We start from the raw sequence: 14,250 nt of genomic DNA, 5'->3' as shown, positions 1-14,250 counted from the left end.
TTGGTAGAAGATGAGAGACAGGCAGACAACCCCCTGCAGGGGGGGAGCTTCCCGAGCGGTGATGCAAATACTACAGGGGACTGTCTGTCTCTCTCCCTATCTTCCCCTTTCCTATCAATTTCTCTTTGTCCTATGAAACAAAGAAAAAAATGGCTGTCAGGAGCGATGGGTTTGCAGTACAGGCACTGAGCCCCAGTGATAACCTTAATGGTAAAGAGAGAGAGAGGGAGAGAGAAGGAGAGAGAGAAAGAGAGAGAGAGAGAGAGAAAGAGAAAGGAGAGACATCTACAGCACTGCTCCACACTCAAGAAGCACGCCCTACCCAGAAAAAAAAAAAAACTTCAGGAAGACAGAGAAGCCACCACCACAAGCTCAGGGCACAGATCCAGCTGCCCATCTGGGTTAGGAGTGTCACATAACACACAAGGTCAGAAAGGGCTGCCAGGTTCTGTCTTGCTAGCCAAGGACATGGTCAGACTCCCAGCTGACCTGCAGGGTGGTGGCTATGCCCAGTCACGAGACTGCCTGGTGCCAGCCAACACCTGTCTTCACACACCTCTGCAGAGAAATAAAAAACCAGGCTGTGTCTCCCATCACGTCTGCTGGGAACCCAGAGGCCATAGCCCAAGGACACACAGCCACACAGGCTGACCAGGCCTCCACACACTAAATATGACACTTAAAGAGACAGACCTAGAACACACACAGCAGCTCCAGGGACCTCCCTGCTCCTTCGTTCTTATCCTAAGAGATAGGAAAGGCTATAGGAAATGGAGAGCAAATGCAAGCCTTCAATTGAGGGAAACACATTGGTCTGGCAATAAACGTGCAGATGTATACAAGGTACATGTGGGAATAGTGAACCCTCAGAATGGTCCAGAGGGGTGACCAGACTCTTTACTCCACCCTAGATACCCAACAGACAGAGGGGACAAGAGGGACACACACATCGAGGTGAGTGTGTGTCTGTATGTCTATCCATCTCTCTCTCTCTACACACACAGACAGTATATAGCAACTTTGACTTGTCAAGCACTTCTTACTGCTTTTCAAATAAGTAGATCAGGAATGTCATTAATTAAAAAGAGGCAGACCAGCCTCAAAGACCACTGACCACGGAAGGCTCATCTCAGCCCCTAATTGTGCAGTAGAAGGACAGATGGACCAGAGACAGACCTCACTGCTCCTCGCTCCCTGTCCTCTGGCATCTGGCTCCTTTCCCCAGGAGTGGGTGGCCCTGAAGCCAGCCAGAGTTCTTGCTTCCTGAAAGAAGAATTCCTTGCATTTCTCCCCCGCCTCTGCTCACTCCTTCCCCTGAGCTGTGATGAAGCCTCAGACTGAGTCTCTGCTACTAGGGCACTGGGGCTGGTCAATGGGACAGAGTTAAGAATGGGGACAAGCACATGAGGCAAAGCCAGACTACAGCAAGGTTGGCTGCTGGCCAGGATGCAGGCTGTTTGGGTTAACAGGGAACCTGAGCAGGTGTAAAGGTAGAGGGTTATTTACACAAGGAAGGAAGACTCCACAGGGTCAAAGAGGCCACTGAGTTGTCTCCTGAGCAGACTACTCTGGGGTGGTACAGTCCAATATGGAAGCCACAGCCCAGTATGGAAGCCAAGGCCGAGTATGGAAGCCACAGTCCAGTACGGAAACCACAGTCCAATATGAAAGCCATAGTCCAATATGGAAACCACAGTCCAATATGAAAGCTACAGCCCAATCTGGAAGCAACTATCCCATATGGAAGCCATAGTCTAGTATGGAAGCCACAGTCCAACATGGAAACCACAGTCTAATATGGAAGTCATAGTCCAATATGGAAACCATAGTCCAATATGAAAGCTACAGCCCAATCTGGAAGCCACTATCCCATATGGAAGCCATAGTCTAGTATGGAAGCCACAGTCCAACATGGAAAGCACAGTCTAATATGGAAGTCATAGTCCAATATGGAAGCCATAGTCCAATATGGAAGCCACAGACCAATATGGAAGCCAAGGTCTAAAACAGAAGCCCAGATCTAAAATAGAAGCCATGAACCAATGTAGAAGCCACAGTCCAATTTGAAAGCCAATCCCATGTGTTGTGGAGGGCTGAACCCAGGACAGGCAGTAAGTGTAAAACATACCTCATTTCAAAGACTTAGCGTAAAACAAGAATCTCGTCACATTCCTCACACTCTAAAATGAGAACAGCAAGGGCCAAATAAAACCTATTCTTAAATTAATTTCACCAGCCTCTTTGCACAATTTTTTTTTTGCCTCCAGAGTTATCAATGGGGCTCGGTGCCTGCACTATGAATCCACTGCTCCTGGAGGCCTTTTTTTCCTTTTTTCCTTTTTCTTTTTTGTAGGATAGGACAGAGAAATTGAGAGAGGAGTGGGTAGACAGGAAGAGAGATAGACACTTGCAGACCTGCTTCACCACTTGTGAAGCGAACCCCCTGTAGGTGGGGGGCCAGAGGTTTGAACCAGGGTCCTGCGCTTCACACTAGTGCATCAAGACACACCAGCCATCAAGTCACAAAGAGTCACATAAGGATGGTGGGCGGTTCAGTGTGAAGACATCCAACAACCAGGAAAACTTGGAATGTAGGGGGAACCTAGAAAGAATCAGACTGGGGGTGATTATACCCTCAGATATGTGACATCAGAAAAGAGAAGCAGTGTGGGGGGCATCAAATGAGCTGAGGGATATGACATGGAAGATTCTAGCCCCTGGCAAACTCCGCCAGCATCCCACTGCCACCCTCCAAACCCGGGACATCCACACAGGCTGGGATTGAGAGAAAGGAGCTTGGTGGGGCAGGGGGTGAGGGGAAGGTTGGTATAGCAGGAAGTTCTTACCCCCACTGGGTGGTGGGCTGGCCGGCGAGGTCCCCTCCATCTCCTCAAAGGCCTCCTTGTAGCTGTGCAGATGAGGCTGCGGGAGAAGAGGAAGGGTAGGGGAGGCCCCCACATGTGGCTGTCAGTCCAAGAAGGAAAGGCTCCCAGTGAACCAGCCCACAGACCCACTTGCCAGTCAGTCTCCCCCTCAACCCTGCCTTTTTGAGTAACCACAGGGGTCAAAAGGAGGCCCTCACCACTGAGCCCACCCAACCACACCCCACTGCCTGTAGCTGAAATTGGAGGAGGGGGAATCTGCACGCCACAGGCAGGTAAGGGCAGAATTCAAAAGCACTGGCTTTGGAAAGATTTCAAAGCAGAGCTACAAAAGAAGGGCTTGGAATGAGGGTTTTGCCAGAGTACAGGCAGAAAAAAAGATGCCCAGAAGCCACTGACATCATGGGTTTTTATCAGACACAGAGCACTCTTCCAAGACCAGGTTCAGCCAGCATGCATGTTTAAAACACAGATTCCTGGGCCCCAGTCTCATAGCTCACACACTGGAATCTCTGGGGGTGGACTTGGGAATCAGCACTGCATGAATTCCCCACTGATTGTTATAATCCCTGAATCCTCAGGTCATTGGTCCAAAGGACTGAAAGGGCTCAAAACTGCACATAGCAAGGCACTGAAATTCCTGTGACATCCTGTGCAGTGAAGACATCTGCAACAGGCTCAGGACACTCTGGGGGCTCAATGTGATCTGAATTATTGATATTTAGAGCCTGTAGTCATATGTGTCATGCCTAGGACCCTCACCTCTCCCAGAGATTCTCTTTTGGGTTCAGGAGAGAATGATGCACAATGAAGTTAGGAAGTGAAAACAAGTTCTGGATGGTTTCAAGCTCAGAAGAAAACTTGTAACATGAAGGGCCAGAATGACTCAGATGCTGGGGAATCTGGGGTGTTTATCAAAGGCACCAGGGAGAAGAGGAGAGGATGGGGAGAGGAACCTCTTTAATGGAATAGCACTGGAAGTCTGGGGGCCACCAGGGCTGTCACTGAGGCTCAGTGACTACATGATGAATCTGCCACTCTAAGTAGCCACTTTTCCTTTTGTTATTTTATTTTCATAGGACAGTGAGAAATTGAGAGGGAAAGGGGATAGAGATAGAGATATAGAGATAGAGACCTGCAACTCTGCTTCATGCTTGTAAAGCCCCCCCACACACACACACACTGCAGGTGGGGCCTAGGGCTTGAACTTGGATCCTTGTGCATCACTGCCCAGTCCTTGGGTATGGTGAGTCTAACACAAGTATGTGAAACTACTCCTAAAGATATATCAGACTGTCGAGGGTCAGGCGGTAGCACAGCAGGTTAAGTGCACATGGTGCAAAGTGCAAGGACCGGAGTTAAGGATCCTGGTTCAAGCCCCCAGCTCCCCATCTGCAGAGGGGTCGCTTCACAGGCAGTGAAGCAGGTCTGCAGGTGTCTATCTTTCTCTCCCCCTCTCTGTCTTCCCCTCCTCTCTCCATTTTTCTCTGTCCTATCCAGCAAGGACAACAATAATAATAACCACAATAATGATAAAACAAGAGAAACAAAAGGGGGAAAAAATAGCCTCCAGGAGCAGTGGATTTGTGGTGCAGGCACTGATACTCAGCAATAACCCTGAAGGCAAAATAATAATGATAATAATAATAAAAAAGATTTATTGGACTGTCATTGGAAAAGACATGACATATCTTTCTAATTTTTTTATGTAAAATGTGTCATGAATTTTCCAACAACCCACTCTAATACATCTAAACCAATGTTAAATCAACCTTTTTTGTTGTTGTCACTGCACCAGAATGACTTTTTGATATATATATATATATATATATATATATATATATATATATAGAGAGAGAGAGAGAGAGAGAGAGAGAGAGAGAGAGAAAGAGAGTGAAACAAATGCAAGGGAAGAAGACATCATAGCATGGAAGATTCCTCCAGTGCTGTAGGGGGCTGGGCTCAAACCAGGTCATGTGCATGGCAAAGCAGCTGCACTATCCAGGTGAGCTATCCTGATGGCCCTAAATGTGTTTTTAAAGAGAAAGGAACAGGGACCGGGTGGTGGTGCACCAAGTTAAATTCACAAAGTATGAAGTGCAAGGACTCGAGCAAGAATCTGGGTTTGAGCCCCTGGCTCCCATCTGTAACCGGGTCATTTCACAAGTGGTGAAGCAAGGCTGCAGATGTCTGTCTTTCTCTCCCCCCTCTTTTGTTTAATCTTTATTTATTTATTGGATAGAGACAGCCAAAAATGGGAGGTGGTAGAGAGGGAGCAAGACAGAGAGACACCTTCAACACTGCTTCGCCACTCGTAAAGCTTTCCCTCTGCAGGTGGGGACCAGGGGCTTGAACCTGAGTCCTTGCACATTGTAATATGTGTGCTCAACCATGTGTGCCATCACCCAGCCCCCTCTCTATCTTCCCCTCCTCTCTCAATTTCTCTCTGTTCTATCCAAAAAAATGAAAAGAAACTGGCTGCCAGGAGCAGTGGATTCGTAGTGCCAGCACCAAGCCCCAAACTCTGGAGGCAAAATAAGTAAATAAAAAGGAACTTCGGTCTGTGCTGTGAGAAGTGGGGGGACTGAACAGCTCTGTGTAGAAGAAAGGAGGGCTCTAGAGATGGAGGATGAGGAGATAGGGTGGGTACATGACTGAGACTGTCACTCAGTGAACTGAGCCACTGAACTGAGTCCAGTCAGAAGCATCCAGGTGACTAGCAGGTAGGATCCTGAAGAGTCCAGGCAGCCTCCGCCACCCTTAGGGTCCTTGGCTGTGGGTGTATGGACTCACCTCTTTGGGCCGCCCCCCAGGATTGAGGGCGATGGTGAGCGCCAACTCTGGGGAGACACACTGGACAGGGGAGCGCACCCCTGGGCTGCGGGGGGACGAGGGCTCTGGAGAGTGGTACTCGTACTGTCCATCGCTTGCTGCCCGCTTCCGGAGGGGGGCAGGGGGCTCTGCAGGCTGCCTCTCGCGAGCCTGGACCCCTGGGAGGAACGATAGGGCAGAGAAGGTGGTGAGCAGATTGCAAGAGAAAGAACAGATGGGGCCTGCTTCCCCAAGAGAAGGTGGTGCTCCTCAGCCTGGGGACTAAACTGGAAGTGGACTTGTCTCCCCCAAGCTCCCACCCTGCCCCAAACTCTCTCTACTCATAGTCTGGGGCTTCCCTGCAGAGTGGAAGATCTGTTTCAGGTCTGCTCTGCACAGGCCTGGGGCTCAGAGCAGAGGACTAATCCAAGAACCAGATGTCAACCCCTTCTAAGGCCTGAGGGGAGGCAAGCCAGTGCTTCTAGGCAGAGCACAGGAGGTGGAAGGAGGGGAGCCCGTCGCCAAGGCAACCACATCAACCAACAGGCAACACCAGACCCCTGGGGAGGGACTTTGGAAAGAGCTGTGGGTTGCCTCAGCTGTAAGTAGTGCTCTCAGAGGAAACAAAGAAATGACTCAAGTCTTCTGTTCCTTGAGTCCCCAGCCCCAGCCTGCAACACTTTGGACTTTCCTCTGGGGTCCCCCAACCTCCACTCTGTGAGCCTCAAAACAACTCTTATCCCAGCAAGATTGCCTCATGTTCTTACTTCCTTGCCTCTGAAATGGTCCAGGATCCCACCCACCCCAGATGGAGAAACAACAGGACCTGAAGGCCTGGACCCCATCTGTTTGTGTGACTTTCCTCCCAACCCTCAGGCCTGGGATGGCCCCTTCCCACAGCTGGGCTGAGGCATGGCCTCATGGGCTGGGTTCAGGATCCTAGAGAGCATGCTCCCCAGCTTCCAGAGGTCCAGATCCGGCCTGAGGTGAAGTGGGTAGAGTCTGGGCCCTGGGACAGGACCTCACAGTGGGTGTGGCAAATATGGCTAGGAAGCCTTTCCTGCTGGTAGTCACACTCACACTCACCCATACTCACACTCACACTCATATACAGAGGTCTGGAGCTCTCCCAGAGAGAGAAGCTTGGCAGTAACTAACAAATGCAGGAGGAAACATTCTGAGCCTCCACTCCCTTCTCCTTACCATTCAGAGGCACAGAGACAGCCTGCCTGCAGCTCAGTGGAGATTATGGAAGCTTCTACTTGATGGAAAGTGGAGGCAGAGACTGCCTAACTTAGAGCAAATAGGCCCCTGACTTTGAAGTGCCCTCTTTTTTGGGAAAAAAAAAAAAAAAAAAAAAAACAGGTCCTGGGGGCAGGAAAGAATACTCTCTTAAAGGGCCAGGCAGTGGGGCTCCTGGTTAAGCACACACATCACAGTGCACAAAGACCCAGGTTCAACCCCTCAGTCCCCACCTATGGAAGGGAAGCACCCAGAGCAGGGGAACATGCTGCAGGTGTCTTTCTCTCCCCTACTTCCCCCTTCCCTTCCCATTTCTATCTAAAATGAATGAATAAATAAATTTATTTAAAAACACGTAAAGAAAAAGTAAGACAAAACTTTGAAAAGTCACACTCCGGGTGTGTGACCTGAGGTCCAGGTTCAAATCCTGACACCCTATGGGAGAGCCACAGCCCTGAGCAAAAGTCAGGTACTGTGGTGTCACTCCCTTTCTCTCTGTCTCTCCATCTCTCTGCCTGAATGAAAAAGCAGGCCAGGAGCAGTGAGAGCATGCATGAGGGAGAGCCCAATCCTGCAAATAAATAAATGAATGAATGAATGAATGAATGAATGAATGAATAAGTGTCCTAACAGGGACCTTTTCACAGGGTTCTAGCCCAGAGCTCTTGTGACAGTCATCAGCCCAGGTAAAAGGTGAGGCCACGCTTCGAAAGGCTGGTGCTCTGGGACCTGACAGCAATGCCCAGCTCTCAGCTCCAGGCAGGTGGCCTGAGCCTCCCACCAGAGGTCCCTGCCATGCTCTCCTGCCTCTGCCACCAGCCCCCACTCTACCTTCAACTCTGCCCCAGCCTTTCTGCACAGCTGGGGCCAGAGCGGCTACTGGTTTCATTCCTGGCAAAGACATTAGAGAGAGACGTCGGCATTGATTTTCTAATAATAATCGTGACAAAGGAGGCCCATTCAAGAGAGGCTCTTGGGATTTGGAAGCAAGTTCAACACCAAGGTTAAAAGAGACACATCAGAGCTGCTCTGAGTTCCGGCCGCCCACCGGACAGCCATTCTCCCTAGAGGATTCCTTCGCATCTGTGCATGTGCGTGTGTGCGCGGGTGTGGGAGAGGGTGACATCCGATGTCAGTCCCTGAAAAGGACTGAGAGAAGACCCCTCCAAATCCTCACTGTTTAGGAACCTGGAGGTGTATGCAGCCACCAAGAGAGGAGAGGTGACTGTGATCCCAAGGACAAACTGGAGGGATCTCTGAGAGCAGAGGGATGGAGAGAATGATCTCCTCCTCCTCTAGAGAGCAGGGTGCAAGGGGGGTAGAGCCCGCATTCCACTCCCACAGGACAGTCCCCTCCCACACAGCACCCCTTGGCGCCGCATGCAGCCAGGGCCTGTGACATTCTCTGGACACAGAGTCTCACTGTTGTCCCCTTGGCAGGCCAGATCTGCCCCAGAGTGCTAGGCTGGCACTTGTGTCTATGGAAAAGGGACATAAGAGAGCCCCATTGTCCCCCAGCCAAGCTGGCACGTCTGGACACAAGCTGACAACCCCTGTCAGGGTGAGAATACCCCTCCCTCATGTCCCAGGAATGGGCTGGGAATAAAAATAGACCTGCTCTCCCTTTCCTCCCAGTCCTCCTCCTCTCCAGCCTGGGATTCTTAGTCTCTATCAGGGCCTCTGTGTCTGTCTGTATGTTCTGTTCCTTACATGCGCACACTGGACAGAACTAATGGGAGGCCAGAGGCACCCATGGGGCAGGAGGCAGCTTATGAAGCAGGGAAAGGAGGAAGAAGGAAAAGCCCAAGAAGGTCCTTCCGGTGGGCCACAGCCTTCCAGGCTCAGGAGAATGAGGGACACCCTGAGGGCCAGATTAGTAACAGATTCAGAAGCCAGCCATTCCTCCTGCTCTGAGGGGGGCTCACCTATGGGGGTCCTTGGACCTTCTCACCAGGCAGTGCCATGGCCCAGGCCTCCAAGGACCACCAAATTATAAGGGTCTGAAATATCTTCTCCCCAGGATGGATGGTGCTATGTGCTTAGGGTAGCAGTGGTTTCTAAGACTCCTGTGAAATGGACTAGGTGGACCTGAAGCAATGAATCCTGCCCTGCCCCCTTGTGCTGCGCACACGCACACACACCCGTTGCAACCCTTCCTACTCACACGCTGTCTGGCATAACACTGCCCCCCACCTCCCCAGCGCCCCAAGGACAGACACTCTGGTGCCCGGCTCCATCGCCTGCTCCCCCCACCCCCACCCCCCCCACACACACACACTAGCTGCTACTATCCCACAGACCCAGCTCTTCTCTCCAGCCTTCCGACTTCCAGAAGCCTGGCCTGCTCCGCTCCAGTTGGTGGCACTGGGTGTCCATCGGCATGCCCGGAGCTCTGGAAACGAGGGGGTCTGGGGGGCCACCTGTTGGGCCAGGGCACCAGAAAGCCACACAGTGATCGCACTAGCAGCCCTAGGGCAAGCCATGCCAGCTCTCCTGGGGGTGGGGTGGGGCTCCAATCCAGAACCATTCAACACCCTCCAGGCCCCAGTGAACACTATGCTCCCCACCACTGGGCCAAGAAAAAGAGGGAGAGAGGAGAGAGGAAGCAGGGGTGGGGTAGGAGGGCATAGCACTGGAGCCTCCTAGTTACCCATGGACCAGGTGGGTGGATAAGCCCTGGGAACCTGCAGTGCCTGGCACCCTGAGCCCTCCCAGGAGGAACAGGAAGAGGCGGTGACTCCCTTCCCAGGACTATAGTTGGAAGACTAGGTGTGGACACTGGTGGACCACTCAAGGTCACAGAAAGCAATAGGACCCTTGATGAGGGTGTCACTACAGTGGGACACAGGACTGGGTCACGGTGCCACCATGGCTCAGGCTGGGGAAACTGAACTCTGAGCAATTAAGCCTGTCACAGGCACACTAACACAGGGAGCTACTGTAGGCCTTGGCCCTGGGTTCTAGGGTCTGAGCTTCAGAGTGAGGTCAAGGCGTACCGTGCCCAAGGGTGGGCAGAGCAGCAGGCACTGGGCATGCTGTGTCTTATGCCCATGCCAAGTGGTCCATGCAAAGAAAATATCCTCTGGACTCTACTAGGAACCTAATGGGGTGGGTGGGGAGGGGTGCGTCTGACTCGGGCGGCCGTGGAACTGGGCTGTCCTGAACCCTTGCCCAGTGTCCCCTGAGTGTCTTGAGGCGCCTGAGAGTCAGTCTAGTCTCTCCAAACCCCATCCTGATGGCTGAGGCAAGGCCTGGGTCCACGCAGAAGAGGAGCACTGGCTCATGCAGGGAGGAAGAAGGAGAGGGCAGGGGAGTGGGGGGTGGGAGACAGAGCAGAGATGAGGAGGAAGTTAAGTGGGAGTTGAAAAAGAGGGCAAGGATGGAGGTGGCAGAGTGTGGGAGCAGCAGCAGGCAGAGGAGGGAAGGGAGAGAAACTGGGGCCTAAAGGAGGCTCAGGGAGTAAGGTCAGAGGATAGGAGGGAAAGGAACGAACCAGAGAGGGAGGAATCTTGGAGCCGGTGGAGAGGAGGACGCCGGGAGCCAACACTGTGCCCCAGGCCCTGCAGTCTGGCGTTGTAGGCTGCCCACCCGCACCCCGGGGGTGAGGAGGAGCCGGCAGGGAGGGGCAGCAAGCAGGAAGGGAGGGTAACACCACACCCAGAGTAGGGGGACAGATAGACACAGGACACATGGAGGAGGCAAGGGATGGGGCAATTGACAAGACGGGACAAAACAGAAAGAAAGAAAATCAACATTAGTCCATGCTGTAAGTCCGGGACCTGGCCACACACTGGAGGAGGAGGTGGGAAGGGTGGGCGAGAGAGAAAGGAGGGAGAGGGCAGATGGCAGTCACGTGACAAAGGGTCAGGGACCTCAGTGTTGGGCAGCATATCCCTCTCTTCCAAAAAGAGAAAAGTTACTGCCTGGGACCAGACTTCAACCCTGTGGCCAACTGCCACTAGGGTCTCTTCCCAGGTCTCCTTGCCTCTCAGGACTTGACCTCCTTTCTCAGCTGTGACCTTTCCAGCCTGAGCCCAGGAGCCACAACCCCTGGCACACAGTCTCCCTTGGTCCTCTATGCTCTGTCCTAAGCCCCTGAGCAGTTCTCTGCCGTGAGAGGCCCATGCTATCCCAGCCCTGCCCCATCAGGGTACTCTTTAACATAAGTCAGCCTGCCCTCAGCCAAGGACCTACTGAGTCCCCATACTCCACCCACCCATAACACTGCCACACCACTGAGGCTGCACAGCGGCCAATGTCACCCATCTTGGCTTTGGAGACTTATGCCCTTTCAGTCTCCCTCTGCTGGGAGCTGCTCTGTATCCCAGAGGCCCTGTGATACCCCTCGGTGAGGTTGGCAGCACCTGCTTCCCATGACATTCAGGTGCCAGCAACTCACTCGTTTCTTATTCTTTCCTTCTTTGCTTTCACCAGTGCAAAACTCAGCTCTAGCTTATGGTGGTGCTAGAGACTGATCTTGAGACCTTTAGTACCACAGGCATAAAAGTCTTGCCCCGCTCCCCACCTATAGAGTGGTGAGGTAGGTGTGTGCAAGCATCTATCTTTTTCTCTCCCTCTCTATCTCCCTCTCCCCTCTCAATTTCTCTCTGTCTTATCCAATAAAAAAAATAAAGGAAAATAATGGCTACTGGAAGTAGTGGATATTCACAGTGCCAGCACCAAGCCCCAGTGGAGGTGCTGGAGGCAAATAAATAAATAAATGCAGGACTGTCTATGTGAGTCCCCAAATCTTGCCACCAATACTCCTGCCATCTGCTCCATCCTTTATTCTTCTGTCAACAAGGAGGTCTCTCACTCCCCAGCTGAACCTGAACCATCAATCCAGACTCCCAAGTTCAGATCATCTTACCCCCATAGTGAACCTGTCCTACACGTCTATATATTTCTTCCCTTCTCGTGCCTTTTTCCTTCACACTCTTCATTCTCTATTCAACTTCTCTCCTATGCTAAAAAATCCTCATGGCTTCAGTGGTTACAAAAATATACCTATGCTTGACAGAAATGTTCTCGGTATCTCAGTGTGCTCACGTCAGCCACCATCCTCCTTCCCCTTTATCATAAAACCACTCAAAAGAGTAATTGCTAGGCTGTCTGCACCCCCCTCACACACACTTAGTCCCTCAACCTGGCTTGCGTCACCCCAGTCTACTGAACACCACTGGGGTTACTCAATTGGCAAGTCCAGTGACTTTTTCTCAACTCCCCTGCTCTTGATCTCTCTACAAAGACATTGCTAAATGGCCCCCACTCCTCCCTCTGGAAACTCCTCCCTGTCTTGATTTCTGTGATGGCCCAATGGCCTGGTTGTTCCCACTGCCTGGAACACTCATTCTCACTCTCATTAGTCTTTCTAACCTTCCTGAACGTTTTTCTTTCTCTCTCTCTCTCTTTTTTCTTTTGCTTCCAGAGTTATTGCTAGTGCTTTACGAATCCACTGCTCCTGGAGGCCATTTCTTTCTTCTTCTTTTTTTTTTTTTTGCCCTTGTTGTTGTTGCTGTTATTGGATAGGACAGACAGAAATCAAGAAAGGAGGGGAAGACAGAGAGGGGAGAGAAAGACCTGCTTCACCAATTGTGAAGTGACCTCCCTGCAGGTGGGGAGCCAGGGGCTTGAACCAGGATCCCTATGCCTGTCCTTGTGCTTTGCACCATGTGCAATTAACCCACTGTGCTACTGCCTGACCCCTACTCCTGAACATTTCATCTTGGGTTCCCCCTCACACTCTTTCCACACCTCCTAAACAGAGAGCTGGTCCAGGGCCAAAACTCTATTATTCACCTTTGTGAGGGAGGTCCCAAAGTCTCCAGTTCTTTCCACTCTTTCAAGCTCCAATACTGGATGTCCAATGTCCTCTCTCTCATTAAAGGTCCTGCTTTCAAACTCCAGTTAATTAACTCAGGTCTTCCTCTGATACATACTGCCCCTCCCCTGGCATCTAATTTGGTAATGGAACCACTGTTCTGTTTCTCTTCAAGACACACCTAGGGGAAATCTGGCGGTTGCGCAGCAGGTTAAGCGCACGTGGCACAAAGCACAAGGACCAGCAGAAGAATCCTGCTTTGAGCCTCCGGCTCCCCACCTACAGGGAAGTCACTTCACAAGTGGCGAAGCAGGTCTGCAGGTATCTATCTTTCTCTCCCCCTCTCTGTCTTCCCCTCCTCTCTCCATTTCTCTCTGTCCTATCCAACAAGGATGACATCAATAACAACAATGAAAAACAACAAGGGCAACAAAAAGGGAAAATAAAATAAATAAATAAAAAATATATATATATATATATAATAAATATATATATATATATATATATATATATATATATATATATATAATCCAGCCTCTCCCACCCAGGCCATCTAATAATCTGTATTTTTCAGGCCAAAGTCTTTTCCATTTTGCATCCTACCTACCCAAACTCACTAGATACACCTTCCTAAGACAGTGCTGATCATCGACTACTGCCCTGTGTGTTACTAAAGCAGCAGCGGATCCCAACATTGCCAAGAAGTGAAGATTCAAACTCTTTCAGTAAAAGGCAGGCCTCAGGTTGGCTTTCTCCTCCCTTCCTCCCTCTTTTTCTCTGCCTATATTCTTTCAATCTTCTCTGGTTTTCAATCATTTTCTACATTTCCCTATTTTCACTAAAAACTACTCTCTCCAATGACCTTATCCACCATGCTGTTGTTGTTGTTGTTGTTGTTGTTGTTGTTTTACCAGAGCACTGCTCAGCTCTGGCTTATGGCGGTGCTGGGGATTGAACCTGGGACCTTGGCGCCTCAGTTTTGAAAGTGTTCTCCATACCTATCATGCTATCTCCCCAGCTCCCCATCCAATTTCAAAACCCTACCGTTCTCAGTCTCTAGTTTATAGCTATCTCTTCTTTCTCTTCACCCCCACAGGACTTTTTTCATCCCTCTATTATTTCAACCAACTTCCCTTGAAAGTTCCCATTCACTTCCTTCTTTCTTAACTCCAGACTCCTGAAGGAAAATATCCACATCTGATCTCCAACATGCACTGAAATCTTACTCCCCTTCCCACCCCCAGAGGCATCTAAGATGTGTCTCACCCAAGAGTCAGGATCATAAGATAGCTGACTGGGATTCCAGCTGCTCTTATCTCTTTTCTTGCCTTATTGCACTAGCTGGGACACCCAATACAATGTGAAATGGTGATAAGGGACATCTTCATTAAGTCCCTGGGATAAAGGGATGCTTCTAATGTTCCACAAGAAGGTATGATGTACTGCCAGCTCCTGTTACCTATTCTTTGTCAAATTAAGAAACCTACCCCTACA

The 14,250-nt window shown here is 50.7% G+C and overlaps 1 protein-coding gene across 23 annotated transcripts in view; it reads right to left on the bottom strand.

Moving 5' to 3' along the window:
- The window catches only part of TNS1 (tensin 1), a 254,731-nt gene that overhangs the window by 34,752 nt on the left and 205,729 nt on the right, over positions 1-14,250 (bottom strand). For 14 of the 23 annotated variants that reach the window (XR_009550639.1, XM_060193921.1, XM_060193925.1 and 11 more), the window contains 4 exons: positions 10,429-10,515; positions 9,236-9,355; positions 5,676-5,872; positions 2,847-2,922 (listed from right to left, as the gene is read on the bottom strand). Coding sequence is in view for 22 of the 23 variants with exons in the window: in XM_060193921.1 (XP_060049904.1) it covers positions 2,847-2,922; positions 5,676-5,872; positions 9,236-9,355; positions 10,429-10,515 (480 nt within the window). In the remaining variant the exon portion in view is untranslated. The remainder of the gene's footprint in view (positions 1-2,846; positions 2,923-5,675; positions 5,873-9,235; positions 9,356-10,428; positions 10,516-14,250) is intronic. The other 9 variants (XM_060193936.1, XM_060193935.1, XM_060193937.1 and 6 more) reach the window with 3 other exon arrangements.

This window comes from Erinaceus europaeus, chromosome 7 (genome assembly GCF_950295315.1).
Source record: "Erinaceus europaeus chromosome 7, mEriEur2.1, whole genome shotgun sequence".
Classification (NCBI taxonomy): Eukaryota; Metazoa; Chordata; class Mammalia; order Eulipotyphla; family Erinaceidae; genus Erinaceus; species Erinaceus europaeus.
Note: the sequence above shows the minus strand (reverse complement) of the source record. Positions and strands in the feature narration are given on the sequence as shown.